Below are 19,992 nucleotides of genomic sequence, written 5' to 3' on the forward strand. Positions count from 1 at the left end.
ATAAACCTTACCAGACATTGAACAATCCAGCCTATGAAAAGCAAAGACTAGAGTTAGAAATTTTGAAGATGGTGGATAAGGTGACCATGAAAAAGGGACTGAGAGGAACCATTGAAAAAGAAGACAGACTGTACATAGGCAGGCGACGAATGAACATTGAACTAACTTGAATTTTTATATCATTCGTTCTTTAAATTATTATTATCATTATCATCGTCATCGTCGTCATCATTTGAATCATTGAAGGTATTGAAGACGATGTTCGGGAATTTGCAAGTTTTTTGAGATCATACGTTGAGCTCACTGGCCAGGTTTTCATGAAATGCCGACAAAATTTGTAACAAAATAATAATAAAATTATAATTATAATAAAAATTATTATTTTATTATTAATATTATTTTATTATTCAACAGCCAACAGATGGAAGACCGTCAGATAACACGGCAGACAACATGAATTGTGTAAGTAGTGGTATAAAAAATATCTGCAGCGTAGATATGGAACTTTTGATCGATTCTTTGAACATAATTTGGTTCAAGTGCTTGAAGTTTTTATACCCATCTGGAAAACAACCATCTAGCTATCACCATTCAGCTAACCATTATAGAGGAGTTGTATATAGGATTATTAAGCTGATTGAAAATAATCCAAATCTATTTAAGGTTGGCGGGTTGTTGGCTGGTTGATTGATTTGTTAGATGGTTGGATGAGTAGATGGATGGATGTTCAGATGGAGTTGATCTATAGTTGATTGGTCGGTTTTTTGGTCAGATGATCGGTCGGCCCATTAAAATTTGTCTTTTGATTGGTCGATTTTTTGTAACATGTTTTTTGCCTTTGTGACGTCATTGTGACATCATCGTTTAGAGACAAACAACGCCTTCAATATATATAAATAATAAAATAAAAAACTATTTCACCGCAAGTGGCTAGAAACGATGATGACGATGAAAGAGATAATGATGATTATGAAGATGTACGACCACCAACCGCTGATGATGATCGAGCTGATGACGCTGCTAGGCCTATGTTACGAGAGTCTCTCTTGCTATTATCCCGAACTCTCATTTCAGTCAGGTTAGTTTTTTTTATCAATTTTGTAGAAGAAAAAAAAGTTTAAACAGAAGTTATGGGATTGTCATTCATTTCTTGTTTAAACTATCAAAGCAATAAAACTCACAAAATGAAACTGGAGATGAACTTTTCTTAAATAAAATAACTGAACAGTCACGTAAGTGAAATGAAATATAACAATGACAACGTAGTCATTCCAAGGTAACGTATTGTAAATATTGCAACAATCCTGTTGTAATTTTGATTTAATTTTGGAATGAATTTATTACACAGTCGCACGATACTTTTTCAATATATACGTTTCTAAATATCAATGTACCAATGAGATGATGTTAAATTGGATGAAAGTTAAAACTTTTTAAGAAAATACAATAGCTGGTAAAAACGTCTCATTTTCATTATCATCGTTATTAAATTATTCAACCCGTCATCGCCGTCATCATCATCATCATCATCGTCGTCGTCATCATCATCGTCGTCATCATCATTAAAACTGGACGGGATCGAAGACCCAGAGATCCGGATGACCAGCATGTCGAATGGTGTCCTTCAGATCGGACTTGCTCCATTGGAAGGGGGCCACCTGATCCCTGGTCGGCCCGCTTACTGCCAGAAACTGAAAATTCTTGAACATGGAGTAGGAAGTTATTTTGACGTCGGTGGCCCCGTGACCCCTGTGACCGAGGGCATCGAAGGGGTACTTGCCGTCCTTTGGATTCAGATCGCAGCGTGCCGCGATTGCGTTTTCGGCGCTGTAGGGAGGCGTGCAGTTGCAGGCTGACAGAGGATCGTGCGTGAAGTCGTTGTAGCGCATGAGTCTCATCATCGAGTTCATGTCCACAACTTTCGAGTGATCCCTTTTGAATATTAAAGCTCTCGGTGTTTTCTCATAAGTAAACCAATCTCCATATTTCTTCACGTTCTCTTGGCAACCGCTGGCGTTGAAAATTTCTTTGAAGTATGGCGAGTTATAACTCGGCCAGTAAGTTTGGTTCCTGAGAACGAACGTAACATCTTGACCAACAGTCAGACCTGGGATCTGTTCAACAACATACAGAAGACCATCTTTGATTTCTTTAGCACCAGGAGTGAACAACTTGTAGTTAAGAACCATCCACTGATTGTTGTAGGTACCACTGTTGTATCTGACGAACAAATCTGCCCACTCCTCACCAGTAGTTGCTAACCTGTTCGCCACCATGTTCCTGATCACTTCCAACAGACTCTCTGGTTTCACTAACTTCCACCTGTCGGCATTTGAATTACCGATTGTGGTTTCTTGTGCAACCAACCCTGAGGAGAGCAAATAAAAATCATCAACAGAGAACTGGACACCAGGGTAAGACGAGAACGAAATCACTTTCGCCGGCACCAACTGACCTCCAGTGACTGTGTGGTAACCGAAATCATACTTCTTTAGTATTCTCAACATCGTTCCATAATTACTCCACGTCGTCTGGGATATCAGGAGATCCTTGTTACCTGGCAGGAGTTTGATTAGGGCTGAGCATGTGTTTGGACCAGACAGATGATCAAATGGTTTGTAGACATTGAACTTATTACCACCCAACACTGCTTCCAGATCTGAAATGTCACCAGAGAGGAACAACATAAACAACCCTGTTACATCTGGCTTGAAAACAAATTTGGTCAGAGTATCCCTGGGTCTTTGTTCGAACTTGTAACCATCAATCAGACCGTGTAACTGCACCAGGATCAACTCTACTTGGTGCCAAAATGGATTCAAATTGGCTTCTAGAAAGATTTGATTTGCCATCCAATTGAAATTAGCTTCCATAGCATTTTGCAATTTAGCACAAAACTCATTCAGAGGTGCTTTGCAGTAGTCTTGGAAGGTGTTGTACCAGTGCAACTTGATCAGATCACTCGTCAGCAGGCCTTCAGCGAGGCCGGCCGTGTACGCCTGCTCGATGTCAGAAACTTTCTCGTTCGTCTGAATTTCCAAGTAAGCGAATCCTGTAGAGTTGATTGAATTTTTGAAGGAGGCGTGTGTGATGGCGTCTTCGTGCAAACCTTTCTTCAATTCGTACGCGTTCAGCCGTTCGTTCCAGCTGATTGACAGCTCCACAGTTCCGTGAACTTGAACGACAACGGCGCAAACAATCAGGAGTGTCGTAATGAGTAACACTTTCAGTTTTGAAACGTTCATTTTTTTAAATTATTTTTTTATTTAAACAATAATAAATTTAAAATGAGGCGATAAATTAGTTTTGAGAAACAATGATCTTCGCACAGCTGATTTACCCTATCATATGATTTTGTTTAGTCCTCGCTTAATTTTTAAACAGGGATGTGCGTATCGAGCAAATAAAAAATTAACCCTTCGCAACAACGGTTTGAAGATAATGCTTTTTTGAATATAGTTTCGACTCTTAGCAATTCATTTGTGAAACTAAACGACAATATTGAACTATTATCTTAGTTTCCATCGATGATGTAGCGTAATAAACAATAATTTTAGTGAAATTCATCGAAAAGCATTAAACACATACAGTACTTTACATTATCATTACATTAAAACATGATTTTATCATACAAATTCAGTTAATTGCCATAAAATACACTTATAAAGTAGTATAAATAACATAAATAATAATAATATTTTACTCAAACCCAAAAGATATCGTCCACAACTTTAATGACCTGACAAAAAACTCCAAAGACTACCTTTCGATTTCGTTGGACATTTTCAACGAGGCCCTAAGGGCAATAACTCGGGCCAGGCATGCTTTCATCAAACACTGTAACTGCTGTAGTAGTAGTTCATTTGGTGGTAGCAGTTGCTGTGGTAGCTGTGGGTACTGTTCTGGCTACTACTGCAGGTACGATAGTAAAGCTGAAAGTGGTTGTCGTAGTTGTGGCTGTAGTAATTGTAGTTGTGGTAGTTGTAGTAGAGGTTCTGGTAACGATAGCGTCGGCTGTGGTAGTTGTGGCTGTGGCAGCTGTGGTGGTGGAGAAAATAAAAAGAGGTGTTTGTATGAAGATGGATATCTAGTTGCTGATGTGGCTTGGATCCAGGTTGGCGATTGTTTTTATAATCATAAGGAAAATAATAAAAACAAAAATAATAATAACAATAATAATAATAATGAAGGTTATAACAGAGTTGTTAATAATTTCACCACTTTAACATTTACAACATTCGTCACCATCAAAGGATTTATACCCACGTAAATTCCAACAAAACGAGACTGACCATCAAAAAAAATATAAAAATCTTCCTGAGAGGCGAGCAAACCAAACGACAACAACAACAAGCGACAACAACAGCAGCAGCAGCTTAAAAATCATCAATCCGGATAGATGTTCGACAAAAAGTGACGTCACTCAAGTTAACAACGTCATCCATTCGTTGATGGTGCATCTAAGGGACCTGCATACGATCGTCCGATGGCATCAAATAAGAGTTCATTTGAAGTACTCACATTTCTCCGATCCAGACAACAGTTAGTTTATTGTTATTATTACCTTTATTATTGTTGTAGTAGTTGTTTATGTTGTTGCTGCTACTACTGTGACTACTTTTATTAGGATTCTTCTTCTTTTTATTATTATTATTATTATTTTGGTTTTTTTTCATTTTACAGCCTGCAAAACAAAAAAACTGCCAAAGGTCAGTTTATTATTGTATTAAAACAACTATCTATATTATAGATTCTATAATTTACTGGTCTTTATAGTCTTCTCCTAGATTTCGTATTTAATATTTTAATCAATCAATCAACCAATCAGTTGACCAATTAATTTGCATTTATAGAGCGCAATTTTTGAAAATTCAATTGTGCTATCTCACTCTCTCTCTCTCTCTCTCTCTCTCTCACTCTCTTTCTCTCCTTCTTTCTCTCTCTTTTCCTCTCTTTCTAAACTTGCAAAACAAATAAATGAAAATAATAGAAATCATGACAAAAATGAAAAAAGTAAATAAAGATAATTGTAATTATTTTATTAACTATAATTTTTAGGGTGATGTTGCTAATGATGCAGCAGCAGCCACAACTACACGTAATAAATTGTTACTGGCTTTGGAGTGCTCCATTAAGGCTACACTGATGTCGTTTGTCGACGCTGATATGTCCTGCCAACGTTTAAATTTGTTGCAAGTTTGTAGTAGTAGTAGCAGCTTCAGCAGCAGCAGTGGTAGTAGTAGTAGTAGTAGTAGTAGTAGTAGTAGTAGTAGTAGTAGTAGTAGAAGTAGTAGTAGTAGTAGTAATAGTAGTAGTAGTAGTAGTAGTAGTAGTAGTAGTAGTAGTAGTAGTGATAGTAGCAGTAGTAGTAGTAGTTGCTGATGTTTTTGTTGTTGAAGTTTGTGGACAAAAAATCCCTTCAGAAATCCTCCACATTACTGCAGCAGCACACATCAGAAGAAACAAAACTATACAGTTTCTCTAGCTTCAGTCACATCCTGAACACCCCCCAACAAATAAGTGGTACCGTCCCGGATCCACCAATTCTCGTGCACAGGACTGATGACGTCATGTGTTTTAGGCCTGGAATGTTCTGCCCTGCTGGGGGAGTCCAGGTCGAAATTTTCCGGAAATATTTTTTCGCTATGTTGACGCAAATGTTAAAGAAACGCAACGATGACGTCATTTACAGGTGGCGTACTACAAACTGTTCGGATGTTTAGTGACATCTATAAAGAAATCCGCCGGTATTATTGATGACAAGATCGAAGGCTGTGGTATCCCCGTTAGACATTTTTTGTATTTACTGTCTTATTTATTTTTGTTAATTTGATTTTTTCATATTTTTATAAAATAGCCAAGCTAAAAATTTGGAAAAATCATTCATTCATAGGTTTCAGCTTTGTTTCCGCTGCTACGAGTTACAGGATTGGTTGCCGGTGAAAAGTATTCTTTTGCCATCGGTGCTTACAATAATGCGGGAGAGCTGATTGGTGGGAAAATATCAAAACCGACCAATCATATTGTAGCTTCATATCCGCTATCGACATTGATTGGTTGGACGCTTTTGTGCAAAGTTTGTGAATAATAACTGAAATTTGTTTTTTGATTTATATATCAATATATCTGTTTATACGTTCATCTGTACAATGAAATATTATCTTTCATTTATCTTTCATTTATTCATTTATTCATTCGTTCGTTCGTTCGTTCGTTCGTTCATTCATTCATTCATTCATTCACCTCCAGGCCTCGTACGATCTCCAATGCTATCCGACTTTAATGCAATCCGGCCAACATTTGTGGAGACATTTTGTATTGAGGTGATTATCGTCGTCTTCATCATCATCATTTTCATCATCATCATCATCATCATCGCCTTCATCATCATCATCACTATCACTATCATCATCATAATCATTGTCGTCCTCTTCATATCATTTCGTTCTTCTTCTTCTTCTTCTTCTTCTTCTTTTCTTCTTCTTTTTCTTCTTCTTGTTATTATCATTATTATTATTATCATCATTATTATCTCTTTATTATTATTTTGTCTATTGTTGTTGTTATTATTATTATTGTTATTTATAAGACATCCGTCTGATGCCGGTTCTTCAGTCGACATAAACAAAGAAGAACAGTACCATCTGTCCAAGAGCAGGTAGGTTGTTATTGATTTATCGAAGGTTAAAGTTCAAAGGTCATTCATTCTCTCACGCACAGACAGACACGCACGCGCACACACAAGACCACGCATATATTTTTTTATTATTATTATTGATTTATTAATATTATTATTATTCTGTCAGGTTAAATAAAAGTTTGCTGGCTGAAAGTAGTCCAGAACTGAAGAAGATGCTGTTGTACTGCATGCTTGCTGCCTTCCACGGCTCCAAAGTAGGTACTGAGTGAAAATGGCAAGAAAATAAAAAATAAATTATTCATTTATACGTGTATTTATTTGTCTATTTGTTTAATCATTCATTTGTTTATTCATTTATTTATTTATTTATTTCGTGAAATTTTGAAAGATGCTACTGGGACTGAATAGAGACAAACTGACTGAACAAATGCCTAATCGGAAAGTATTAGTAAGTCTCTACTATCTTCAATACGTCGTCATCGTTGTCATCTTTTCTCTCTCTCTCTTTCTCTCTTTTTTCTCTCTTGCTTTTTCTCTTTCTCTTGCTTTCTCTCTCTCTCCTCTCTCCTTTCTTTCTCTCTCTTTCTTTATTTGTCTCTTTCTTTCTTTCTGGTCTATCTATTTATTCCCAACAAAAACCAAAGATACAGAAATTGGAGTTATGCGAGCAGACGTTGGCGATGATGGAGCTGTCGAAAAGCGTCCACAGCAGCCACAACGTCAACATAGATAAATCAAAGTGTCGCTTGCAGTCTGTCGTCGAGTGTTACAATGTGCTGAAGTATTTTTTGTTCTATGGCCTCTTCACTAGGCCTGTTGTCTGCGTTAGTTTATTTCCTTGCATACACGCACACATACACACTCACACACACATACACACTCACACACTCACACCCACATACACACTCACACACTCACACACACATACGCACACACTCACACACATACACGCACACACTTACACACACATAAATATACATACACACACACACACATACACACATTCACACACCTAATGTTTGCTTTAGTTGACATACATACATACATACATACATACAAACATACATATACACACGCTCACACACTCACACAAACAAACAAACAAACAACAGCTCATGAAAAGTTGTATGTCATCACTGACCAAGATCCCAAGTACCACAAGGTGCCATTGGGGTGCCCATACGGCCCAAATATTTGGTCATATGATTTCCTGTTTATCTTTCTACTTGGCTAAAGTTTGTAATTAATTTTTATTTGTTTTAATGTTGTTCTCTCTCTCTCTCTCTCTCTCTCTCTCTCTCTCTCTCTCTCTCTCTCTCTCTTTCTTTCTGTATTTGTTCATCATCTTTTCAGATCCACCGAAGCATCAATGATCTAGATGCAGCCTCTCACTTTATAAAACTGCCGGAAGAATTGTTGTCACGTGATTATACTCCTCCCGATGACGATGATGATGACGTCAACGATGCGGATGATAACGATGATGATGATGTTAAATATAATTATAAGAAATTGAAAATCAATTGTAGTGTGAATAATGAGAATAATAGTTCGGTTAAGACCGTTAAGAGTACAAAGTTGAACAAAGTATTGGCTGAGGGTTAGTGGTTTTTGTTGTTTTGTAATTGCGTGCTTTGAACGTTTACATGATTTGCTTATTAGTTGAGTGGATGGTCGGTTGGCTGATTGGTTGGCTGGCTGGCTGTTTAAAAGATATTGTTGGGTGACAACGACAACAGAATATTCAACAACAAAAAAACCCACAAAAACCACGAACAACTACATAAAAAACAACACACACAACACCATAAACAAAAGCAGACGTGGAAAAACCCAGCGTTATCCTAGCTACAATATCAAAACTGTCATCTAAAGAGACCTACCAAGAGATAACGAAACTGAAACCGAAACACCCGCAGAAATTTCTGGAATTTTTGATAACCACAGTCGGAATGAAAGCTCTGAAAGAAAGAGAGAATGAATTACTTGCACAGTGGATGAATGAAGCGAATTCGCTTTTTGTTAAGTAAGGTTTTCAATTGCTCAACATGCTTTTAAATTATGCCATTTACCTTTTTATTCATTCTATTATCCATTCAAAGTCATTCCATCCATATATCTAACAATCTATCCGTTCATTCGTTCATTCATTCATTCATTCATTCATTCATTCGTTCGTTCGTTCGTTCATTCATTCATTCATTCATTTAAAAAAAGCCTAAGAAAGCCAGCCACTCATCAGATGGATAACATGGCCAGTCCAAAAAAGAAACCATTGAGAGCACTTAAATCAAACGCTTCCTTAAAGGCTAAAAATAAAAAAGATCCTAACTCAAATCATGACTTTGATAACGATGACGTCATAATGGTGATGAAAGATGGTGAAGAGGGTAATGAGGGCGGGGGTGTAATCTACTGTCCACCGGATGTTGGTGGATTTGTTTTCCTACAATAATTTAATCAATTAATTTATGAATTAATTATAATTTATTCATTCATCTATCCATTCTTCCATCCATTTATTTATTAATTCAATCATTCATCCGTCCAATCATTCATCCATTCATTCATCCATCCATCCATCCATCCATTCATTCATTCATTCATTCATTAGCCGAGCATGGCAAACATGAAAAAGAAAGACAAAATAGTCGTTCCCCGTCTGAAAGTAAGTAAAAATCATTTCATCTCTCCATCTTTTTTTCGTTCAACACGATAATTTATATACACTTATCATTATTATCATCATCATTATTATTATTATAATTATTATTAATATTAATTATATTATTATTATTATTATTATTAACTTTCTTCCTACCATACCACTCATCCGTCAAATTATTCCAGGATAGCCTACTACTGAACGAGGCAATGTCGAAGGATAAATTGAAGAAGGTCTTTGTTGCTATCACCTTTCGTAATAACAAGAACAACAACAATAATAATAATAATAATAAATTATAATAATAATAATAAATTATAATAATAATAATAAATTATAATAATAATAAATTATAATAATAATAATAATGAGAACAAACTTTTATTTTATTTTTAAAACATACACTGTAATTGTTATAAAGTTAAAGTAATAAAACTTATAATGTAAGTTTTATAGATAAATCTACGATGCTCGCCATACATTTTAAATGGGCACAAAGAGAAATAGAATCAGCATTAAATTACGTTTAAATCGTGTTATTATTATTATTATAATAATAATAATGGTAATAATAATAATAATAATGTTTCATTTGTATAGCGCAATAATGTTATTTTCTAGAGCAAAAATAATCGGTAAATGGATTTGAAATGAATTCATTTCATTGTTATTATGGATTAATTATTTGTTATTATTATTATTTGTTATTATTATTATTATTATATTTGTTATTATTGTTATTATTTAATAGCTTGCTGATGTTTTGTCTTCGAAATTCGTGCCACTCTACAAAGATGTGAAGAGGAGGAGGAAGTATAGGGAGGGAATGCTACGACAGATGAAACTGAGAAGTGTCGTTAGTGTTGTTATTGATGTTGTTGTTGTTGATGTTGTTGTTGTTGTTGGTGTTGATGGTGTTGTTGTTGGTGGTGGTGGTGTAGTTGTTGTTAATTTTGTTGTTGTTTTTTCAACAATGAAAATATCAACAACAACAATGAAAACAACAACAACAACAACATCAACAATGAAAACATCATCAACAACAACAACAACAACAAGGAAAACATCATCAACATCAACAACATCAACATTGAAAACATCAACAACAACAACAACAACAACAGATGAATATGATCCAAGGGCTTTCAAGTTTCAACGTCATAGTCGACAAAACAAAACTTAACATAAAAGAACTCGATTATCGCCAACTCAAGTTATTTTTATCTGCGTTTATTATCATCATTTTCATCATCACCACTATCATTATCATCATCATCACTATCAATATCATCATCATCATCATCTACGACATCATTATCAGCAAGTTACACATGTATAAAGACCATTGTACATTACACCATTCTTCCGTCATCTTCCCGCCACTCAATTTTGTGACTACATCGACATTTCCGGATTCGTCGTCACGTGATCAAATTAAATCTCCGTGTAGTGGTTTGTTGCTGTTTTCTGTTTTGTTTTTTTTATGTATTTCTTTATTTCTTCGTATGTATTTGTTTGTTTCCTTGTATGTGTTTGTTTGTTTCCTTGTTTTGTGTATCTTTTTTTATAAGTTGTATTTAATATTCCAATAAACTTCAGGAGAAAATTTAACAGCGCGCCAAAAACCAAAACAACAACAACAGCAAAGACATCAAAAAACAAAGAAATCATTAAAAAGTAACAAAAGCGCTAGATCAGTTAAAAGTGATGATAGTGGTGATGATAAAGATGGTAATGGTCGCGATGATGATGATGGTGGTGGTGGTGATCCGGCTGTCTCACTTGGAAATATGATCAGACGATGCTTGCAATACTTTGTTAGATCTATTGTTAGTGTTGTTGTCGTTGTTGTTGTTGTTGTTGTTGTCGTTGTTGATGTTGTTGTTGTTGTCATCGTTGTTGATGTTGTTGTTGTTATTGATGTTGTTGATGTTGTTGTTATTGCTGTTGCTGATGTTATTGTTGTATTGGAATTAAACAAGAAAAATGCAAACGCAAATAAACAAATCCCAGCAAACAAACAAACAAACAAACTTTCTTTTCTCTTTCTCTCTTTCCCTCTTCATTTCTTTCTTTTTCGTTTTTTCTCTCTAACCATCATCACCACCACGCCATCGTCATCAACAAACAAACAAACAAACAAACAAGCAAACAAACAAGCAAACAAACAAACAATGCCAAACAAAAACAAACAAAAACAAACAAAAACAAACAAACACAGACTCTTGCCCATAGGTGCCACGAATGGACACAGCTTCAAAACTCCAGCATCCACCTCTACAACGTGGTGTCCTATCTCACAGATGCTGCTTCCGTTAATGAAAGTTTATGTTCTTATCTTATACAAACAAACAAACATACATACATACATACATACATACATACATACATACATACATACATACATACATACATACATACATACATACATACATGCATGCATGCATGCATACATACATACATACATACATACATACATACATACATACATACATACATACATGCATGCATACATACATACATACATACATACATACATACATGTATTGATAATCATATACATTCAAAAATACACTAATACATACAATAACACACACGTACGTACATAAATAAACGTTTAGATACTTTTATATGTTTTTTTCTTGAACACTCCCTCGTCATCAACACTCCCTCGTCATTCTCATCATCACATTATCACGTGATCATAATCAAGATGTATCAGCCAATAGGATATTATGTCTGGTACACAGGCCCATGTATCATGCGGCTGATCTACTCCTGGACATGATCAAAATACTTCTAAAAAACGAAGTCTAACTTTTAATATTTTTTCAAATTTTCATTGTAATTGTATATTTTGTTATTATTATTGTTATTATTATTATTATTGTTGTTGTTGTTATTATTATTTCTATTTTTAGAATTGCTCAAGCCCTCTTTACCATTGGCTAGACGCCTTGACGACGTGTAACAACAACGACGGCCATTATAATAGGGATGTGTCAAACGATAGGGATGTGCGAAGTAAAAGAGATGGGCGATATAAAGCTGACGTGCAGAAAGAAAGGGACGGTCAAAAAGAGAGAGATGTGCAAAATAATATGGATGTGCGATCCCTACTCAACTATCCGTTTGACGATACGTCGGTAATTAACGGTCGGTTTTTGGTGCAGTGCTGTATGATGGCCCTGCAAGTGATGTGCCAGGTAGAGGCTTGGGAAGAACTTGTAGACCTCGCTCTGCGTTTCAACTTTTTTACCAAGTTGGAAATTTTCCTGTTTCTGTAGTTTCGTTTCTGAAGTTTTGTTGTTTTTTTTCACTCTGATGAGTTTTGTTTAGCGTTTACTTAGTTGTGAATATTTGAATTATTTTTAACATCTCGAAAATCTTGGTGCTCATCGTGTGGACACTCTCTTATTTCAACATGAAATAGATCGTACATTAATCAAGTCTGTTGCCTAATCGCTCGCATATTTTGAAATTATTTAATTATTTTTTTACCGCAATACTTTTTCCCACCCCCCTCCAGCCATCGCTACAGTGACGTCATCGGCCCCCTAGCGGTGCACGCCCAGGCCCGACTAATCAAAAGAATCGAAAGTTTTGGGGGTGTCGGGTACTGCCAGCCGCAGTGGGAAGCGGTCAAAGTTCAAATTGGTAGTCCAGTCGTTACCTGCGCACATTACGTCAATCTGCAACTTCGAGTCCATTGCTACCCGAACAAGATTTCAGGTTTTGTGTGTGTTTGTATGTGTGTGTGCGTGTATGTATGTGTGTGTGCGTGTGTGATTTCATACAACATGCAAGCAAGACGAACATACACACACACACACACACACAAACAAACAAAACATTCAATTAGAATACAGATCATTGCAGCTGTCATCTGTTCCAATTGACGTTGAATGCACAATTGAGGAATTTTCACGTTACATCAGCCATCTCCTCCCTCAACCAATCAAATTCTTCAATCATGCCAGAAAACTCGCTTCATCTTATATGTACAACCTCATCATTGGTTCGTAGTTTTGTTTCCGATCTTTGATTGGTCCATTTGAAATTGAGAATTTTTTTTAATTGGTGGAATGGCCGGCTGGTTGTTCATAATTGGCTAAGTTGTGATTGATTGGCTGGTTTATTGACTTTGATTGCGGATTTGGTTGATTGAATGTTTAGTGATTTATGATTGGATGGTTGATCACTGCATTGTATATATTTTATTGATTCGTTTAATACTTTGATTTGCAATAGGTTGAAAAGTCTTAAACAAATTTTTGGCAAATTTTTCAAAACTGTGAAAAAATCAAATTTATCGTAATTAAAATTTTGGACGATCATACAGATAACATTCAATCACCGGTCTCCAATGAAATTAAGCCCCACCCATTCGATGATAATGATGTCCGAACGTACCTCGTAACTCCGCCCTTTCACTTGTCAATCATGACGACGAATAAATTGAATGTCGTACTGCAAGCTTACAATCACTCAATACGTAATTTTTTGAAATTATTATAAAAAAATTATATTTAATTTTATTATAGAAATAATAATAATAATTTAATGATTGTAATGATAATAATTGTGAAATTAATTGAATCATTTTATTTAATTAAAATTTTCAGAGGTATTTGAAAAAGATTCGGAATGGTGTGACAGCGCGTTGTCAAGTTTATTATGGTTGGAATGTGCTGACTGGAATTTCCATGCCAAAAATAAGAAGTTTGTTGATGGATTAACTGATTGATTGATTGATTGATTGATTGGTTGGTTGGTTGGTTGATTGATTGATTGGTTGGTTGGTTGGTTGATCGATTGGTTGGTTGGTTGGTTGGTTGGTTGGTTGGTTGGTTGATTGATTGATTGATTGATTGATTGATTGATTGATTGATTGATTGATTGATTGATTGATTGATTGATTGATTGATTGATTGATTGATTGATTGATTGATTGATTGATTGATTGATTGATTGATTGATTGATTGATTGATTGATTGATTGATTGATTGATTGATTGATTGATTGATTGATTGATTGATTGATTGATTGATTGATTGATTGATTGATTGATTGATTGATTGATTGATTGATTGATTGATTGATTGATTGATTGATTGATTGATTGATTGATTGATTGATTGATTGATTGATTGATTGATTGATTGATTGATTGATTGATTGATTGATTGATTGGTTAGTTCGTGGTGATTTAGTTAGTGTACTGATTGGATGATTGGTTGGTTGGTTGGTTGATTGATTGATTAACTGGCCAATCGGTTATGCAATGAAATTCTGACTGAAGATGATGAAGATAATAATGTTGCTGATAAAAGTGATGACGACGACGATGAAGATAAAGATGAAAATGATAATGAAGACGACGATGGAGATAACAAAGAAATAAATAAACATTTTCCTCCGTAATAGGAGAGCTCAAAAGATTTGGTCAGAATGTGTGGACAGAGCACTTGGCTTGAAAGATGTCATCAGTAATTGGGAAGAATGTTTGTTGAAAAGCATTCGTAATGTTGATCAACAATGTTCTGACAACAATAACAACAGCAGCAGCAGCAACAACAGCAACTACGATTATGCCACGTTTGCAGACAACAAAGTAGACAACAGTAGCAACAACGATATAAACATTTCAAACAACAACACAACTACCACTCCCAACAACAACAACAACAACTCAATATACTACATAGATCTTGATGTAGGCACGTACATTCTTGACAGATGTGGTCCCTGGAGATCTATCATTGCCGCTAGTGCTGTGACTAACCTAGCGAGGTGAGCATACACAAAATTTTCTGGCCCAATGGTTAAAGATCTTGGCACTGGTGTTGCAGTGGCGGGTTTCGAATGCATAATGATCCCCGCTTATCATATACATTGAGTGGGATGGCTGTATGGATTTGCCTGCATTTGCATACAAACAAGCGTTTTAGTTGCTGATATTGTTATCATTGTTAATAGTAGTAGAATTAGTAGTAGCAGCAGCGGCAGCAGTAGTAATAGTAGTAGTAGTAGTTGTTATTGTAGTAGTAGTAGTGGTAGTAGTAGTAGTAGTATTTCATTTTTTCGACCAGGTATATATATCGCCAAGATGCTGACATGCAAGTTAGATGCTGCCTGTTGGCTTGTCACCTCTACAAGGTAATGTTGGTTGAATTTTAGAGTTTTTATATAATTGTTTTATTTATTTATATAATGACATTTAGTGATTTATCGTTATTATTATTACTAACAAACGAACGAACAAACAACAGCAACACAAACAAACAGCAACAACGACACAAACAAACAGCAACACAAACAAACAGCAACAACAACACAAACACACGAACAACGACAACACAAACACACGAAGGCTTTGCTGAGAGCCTCCCTACTAAACCCAATAAAAGATATCGATTATGCGCTATATGATTTGTGTCAAAATGTAAACAACAAAAACATCTACGTCATTCCCGGAGCATCCCTTTTCAGTGATGGGTGATGTCATATTTGTATAGTTGTGAAAATGTCACGTGGTGTTATTGTTTTTGTTTGTGTTTGTCATGTGACATTGTTGTTATTATTTTTTTTTATTAATGACGTTTTTGGCCAAAATTAATGTCGTTATTTTAGATATTTTTGTACGCATATAATGGTATAATGAGTTTTTCGGACAGGCTGTATTCGAACCATGCTACCGCGTAATAGCAAAGCTAGACATGGCACTCCTACCGACTGAGCTAACTCGGTGAACCATTTTGAAATTTGTATCCACTTTTTTCTATCAATCCGACTGTAGATTTTTCTGTGATCTGAGACGCATGACGAGGAACGTCTCCTACCTTACGAGGACTTTAAACGCCTCGCATCACTATCGCCAGGTCACTCATTCTTTCATGTAAACATGCCTGGAGACACATACTTACAAACACACTCATACAAATACACATATACATACATACATACATACATTCATACATACATACACACACATACAAATACACATATACATACATACATACATTCATATATATATACACATACATACACACACATACATATATACATACATACATACATACATACATACATACATACATACATACATACATACATACATACATACAAACACATAAATACAAATAAACACACACACACATACATATACATATATGCGTACATACATATACACACATACAGGTCCTTCCTCTTTACAGCCTTCAGCATTACCTCGCTAACCATACAAATCATTGCAGTCAGACCACGTTCAACAACGTCATCAACAGAATTCAACAACTCGTCAACATGAATTTCATCCCGGAAGCATTTCACTATTTAGTGTCTTTGTTACTAGTGAAATCGTATATTAATCTCCCATTTGACGGAAATTGCGATCCGGATCCGGAATTTGAAGGGATGGGCTGTTTTGCAGATGCATGTGGGGGCGGTAATGTTGGAACAGAAAGAAGTGATTGTGAAAATGATAATTTTAACGCGAATTATAAAATCCAACGTAGCGGGAATTTTGCCGGAAGTAAGGATGCTCTAAAGAATATTACCAGAACATCGAATTCTTCCGTGACGTTTACATTTGATGGTAGCAAATATTTGACCGATGACGTCAACGTCCAGGTTGGTTTGTGGTTGAATCACGTGATGAGAATTCATCTTTGTTGTCCTTAGTGTTGTTATTATTATGATGACATCATCGGCGCCAACATTAACAATAACAACAACAACAACATATTGCATCATAGATAACATTAATGACAACCAGCCTCATTGTATATACATCTTCATAACTGGAGTATTATCATCAGATCACCAAGAACAACAACAAAAAAATCAACAACAACAATAACATCAACAACAACAACAACAACATCATATTACATCATAGATAACATTAATGACAACCAGCCCCATTGTATAAACATCTTCATAACTTGAGTATTATCATCAGATCATCAACAACAAAAACAACATCAACAACATCAACAACAACAACAGTGCCTGCAACATCTCATGCAGTGCAAACAACTCCCGCCTTTGTTACTGTCGTCAGATGAACAAACCAGGCTCATGACTGGTGTGCTGGATTTGTTGAAATCTCATTTGTTCCTGCATCTGGCGTCGTACATTCAATATGGAGTCCCCCGTTATAATAATGAGGATGATGATATTAAGTAATTTGTGTGTGTGTGTGTGTGTGTTTGTTCGTTCATTCAATTATTTAATTGTTTATTCTATCCCTCATTCATTCATTCGTTCGTTCGTTCGTTCATTCATTCGTTCATTCATTCATTCATTTATTATTCATTCACTCGTTTACTAGGTGGTTGTTCTAATTAAAAGCTGTTGTTGAGTTGCTGGGAAAAAACTATTTCTAAATCGTCCTTAATTTCATCATTACTATTATTATTATTGTTATTATTATTATTACTATTATTGTGATTGTTGTTATTATTATTATTTGTTGTTATTATTTGTTGTTGTTATCATTGTAGTGTTTGTGATGTTACCAGAAAGACAAATTTATCCCTAACGCAGTTTGGTACATTTCGGCCAGGCGAGCGAAGGGCTGTGCGTCGTTGACAAAAAAAGTCTGTTGATTTATTTTGTTGTTGGTGGTGGCGATATTGCAGTTGTACAATTATTATTATTATTATTATTATTATTATTATTATTATTATTATTATTATTAGCAGCAGCAGCAGCTACAGCAGCAAAAATAGTAGTAGCAGCAGCAGCAGGCAGCAGCAGTAGTAGTAATAGTAGTAGTAGTAGTAGTAGTTGTAGTAAGTAGTAGTAGTAGTAGTTGTTGTTGTAGTAGTAAGTAGTAGTAGTTGTAGTAAGTAGTAGTAGTAGTAGTTGTTGTAGTAAGTCGTAGTAGTAGTAGTAATAGTAGTAGTAGTAGTAGTAAGTAGTAGTAGTAGTAAGTAGTATTATAAGTTTATTGTTATTTTGTCGCCATGGTTATCTTTATTTCTGCTCGCTAATAAATTTTTTCAGAAAATTTTTTCAGAAAGGATTATTATTACAAACAGAATCAGTAGCCAGTGAAAAGAAAACTGAACTAAAGCAAGCAAAAGCAGCAGCAGCTACAACAGCAGCAGCAGCTACAACAGCAGCAGCAGCTACCACAACAGCGGCAACGTCAGAAAAATCATCAGCTGATTTAAAGATCGCCTTATTGAATAAAGCCGAAACGCTCTTGTTGGATGTGGAAAATAAGAGTTTTGGTTGGTTGGTTGGTTGGTTGGTTGGTTGGTTGGTTGATTAGTTGGTCGATTGATTGGTTGGGTCACCAGTAATTTCATTCATAAATCGATTCATAAACATTTGACACATTTTGTCATATACAGAGCAACAATTACGTCCCCAATCATCTTCCCAATTTAAAAACTACATCAAAGCCAAATTCGGCCTCGCCCTCTTGTTCATGAAAAAACAAGAAAGCCGATTGGCTGCCCTCATCTTGGTGCAGGTGATGCTGAAGGTCAAGGAGAAATTGTGAGTACGATGAAGATGGTAATGATGATGATGGTGACGACGACGACGATGATGATGGAGATGGTGATGATGATGATGATGGCGATGATAAAGGTGACATTATTCGTTCATTCGTTCATTCACCGATTCATTCATTCATGCAATATTCAGGAGAGCATCTTGCTTGAGAACAACACGCAAGGCCAGTAATGACATCAACAACAATTCGAAACATGTTGATGCTGATGACGACGATGACGTGGAATATTTAAATGGTAGATTCTGGCTGAAAAGTCTCACCTTATTGGTCGACTGCCTGATACAGGAAGTTCGAACTTGCACATCATTGGACGGTGAGTTATGATGATGACGACGATGACGATGATGATGTTGTTGATGTTGATGATGATGATGATGTTGATGATGATGACGACGATGATGATGATGGCTATTGCTAATAATGGTGACGATGTTGATGATGATGATGTTGATCGCGATTACTTTGTTGTCTACAGTTTTGTATTTTCAATAATGACGATGATAAAGACGACGACGATGATAGGAAAGATGATAATGATGGTTGTAATGATGATAAGTATGAAAAGTTTGATTGAAATAATTCAAATTTCTAAAAAAAAAACAGTTTCTTTATTGCAACAACAACACCAACAACCGCAACAACAACCACAACAACAACCACAACAACAACCACAACAACAACAACAACAACAAATCTATAACATGCTCGAAAGCCCCCATATATACTGCCAGCAAGGGCTGGTTATAGCCGAGCAGACGAAAAACACAGAAATGCAGGCTGGTTTTTGAAAAAAATTCCCAGTTAAAATTTTTTTTTAATTTCAATATTTTTTATTTTTAAAAATAATTATAACTATATAATAATTATTAACTAATTTTATTATATTTTTGGTTATTGCCATTAATTTATTATCATATATGCAACAACTAGACAAGGAGCCATTATACAATCTGCTTGTTCTCTCTCATTTTCTCTCTTTCTCTCTCTCTCCCTCTTTCTCTCTCTCTCTTTTTTTCTTGTATATATATATATATGTATGTATGCATGTATATATATATATATATATATATATATATATATATTTTTTTTTACAACATTCTATTACCCATATATATATATATATATATATATATAATATATATGATAATTAAATA

The 19,992-nt window shown here is 35.3% G+C and overlaps 4 protein-coding genes across 4 annotated transcripts in view; 3 read left to right on the top strand and 1 right to left on the bottom strand.

The window, feature by feature from the left end:
* HELRODRAFT_171986 (hypothetical protein) overlaps positions 1 to 170 on the top strand; it is a gene marked incomplete at both ends in the record, with an annotated part of 4,787 nt that extends 4,617 nt beyond the window's left edge. The window contains one exon of the mRNA XM_009018664.1: positions 15 to 170. Within this exon, the coding sequence (XP_009016912.1) occupies positions 15 to 170 (156 nt within the window). The remainder of the gene's footprint in view (positions 1 to 14) is intronic.
* A 913-nt stretch (positions 171 to 1,083) lies between these two features.
* Positions 1,084 to 3,363, bottom strand: HELRODRAFT_185539 (hypothetical protein). The gene has a single exon (XM_009018665.1). The coding sequence runs from the start codon at positions 3,243 to 3,245 to the stop codon at positions 1,563 to 1,565; it is 1,683 nt and encodes a 560-aa protein (XP_009016913.1). The 5' UTR covers positions 3,246 to 3,363; the 3' UTR covers positions 1,084 to 1,562.
* A 254-nt stretch (positions 3,364 to 3,617) lies between these two features.
* On the top strand, positions 3,618 to 8,670 carry HELRODRAFT_171988 (hypothetical protein; the record flags this gene model as incomplete). Its single annotated transcript, XM_009018666.1, has 15 exons — positions 3,618 to 3,639; positions 3,717 to 4,114; positions 4,254 to 4,542; positions 4,684 to 4,709; positions 5,059 to 5,196; positions 5,424 to 5,615; positions 5,693 to 5,785; positions 5,894 to 6,076; positions 6,250 to 6,323; positions 6,590 to 6,658; positions 6,807 to 6,894; positions 7,285 to 7,464; positions 7,753 to 7,875; positions 7,994 to 8,240; positions 8,462 to 8,670. 15 exons carry the CDS (start codon positions 3,618 to 3,620, stop codon positions 8,668 to 8,670), a joined length of 2,331 nt encoding a protein of 776 aa, XP_009016914.1.
* A 221-nt stretch (positions 8,671 to 8,891) lies between these two features.
* Positions 8,892 to 19,992, top strand: part of HELRODRAFT_171989 (hypothetical protein) — a gene marked incomplete at both ends in the record, with an annotated part of 15,140 nt that continues 4,039 nt past the window's right edge. Inside the window, 20 exons of the mRNA XM_009018667.1 lie at positions 8,892 to 9,068; positions 9,491 to 9,538; positions 10,057 to 10,161; positions 10,430 to 10,518; positions 10,627 to 10,757; positions 10,905 to 11,134; positions 11,527 to 11,629; positions 12,019 to 12,116; positions 12,227 to 12,567; positions 12,835 to 12,962; positions 13,168 to 13,323; positions 13,931 to 14,027; positions 14,734 to 15,099; positions 15,399 to 15,465; positions 15,680 to 15,804; positions 16,106 to 16,187; positions 16,567 to 16,938; positions 17,317 to 17,464; positions 18,672 to 18,819; positions 18,970 to 19,126. Coding sequence (XP_009016915.1) covers positions 8,892 to 9,068; positions 9,491 to 9,538; positions 10,057 to 10,161; positions 10,430 to 10,518; positions 10,627 to 10,757; positions 10,905 to 11,134; positions 11,527 to 11,629; positions 12,019 to 12,116; positions 12,227 to 12,567; positions 12,835 to 12,962; positions 13,168 to 13,323; positions 13,931 to 14,027; positions 14,734 to 15,099; positions 15,399 to 15,465; positions 15,680 to 15,804; positions 16,106 to 16,187; positions 16,567 to 16,938; positions 17,317 to 17,464; positions 18,672 to 18,819; positions 18,970 to 19,126 — 3,168 coding nt within the window. The remainder of the gene's footprint in view (positions 9,069 to 9,490; positions 9,539 to 10,056; positions 10,162 to 10,429; positions 10,519 to 10,626; positions 10,758 to 10,904; positions 11,135 to 11,526; positions 11,630 to 12,018; positions 12,117 to 12,226; positions 12,568 to 12,834; positions 12,963 to 13,167; positions 13,324 to 13,930; positions 14,028 to 14,733; positions 15,100 to 15,398; positions 15,466 to 15,679; positions 15,805 to 16,105; positions 16,188 to 16,566; positions 16,939 to 17,316; positions 17,465 to 18,671; positions 18,820 to 18,969; positions 19,127 to 19,992) is intronic.

The sequence above is a fragment of the Helobdella robusta genome (assembly GCF_000326865.2).
Source record: "Helobdella robusta unplaced genomic scaffold HELROscaffold_22, whole genome shotgun sequence".
Lineage (NCBI taxonomy): Eukaryota > Metazoa > Annelida > Clitellata > Rhynchobdellida > Glossiphoniidae > Helobdella > Helobdella robusta.

Bases quoted from the DNA above. Each gene is read 5' to 3' on its own strand.
- HELRODRAFT_185539 (XM_009018665.1), bottom strand. From the start codon at position 3,245: ATGAACGTTTCAAAACTGAAAGTGTTACTCATTACGACACTCCTGATT.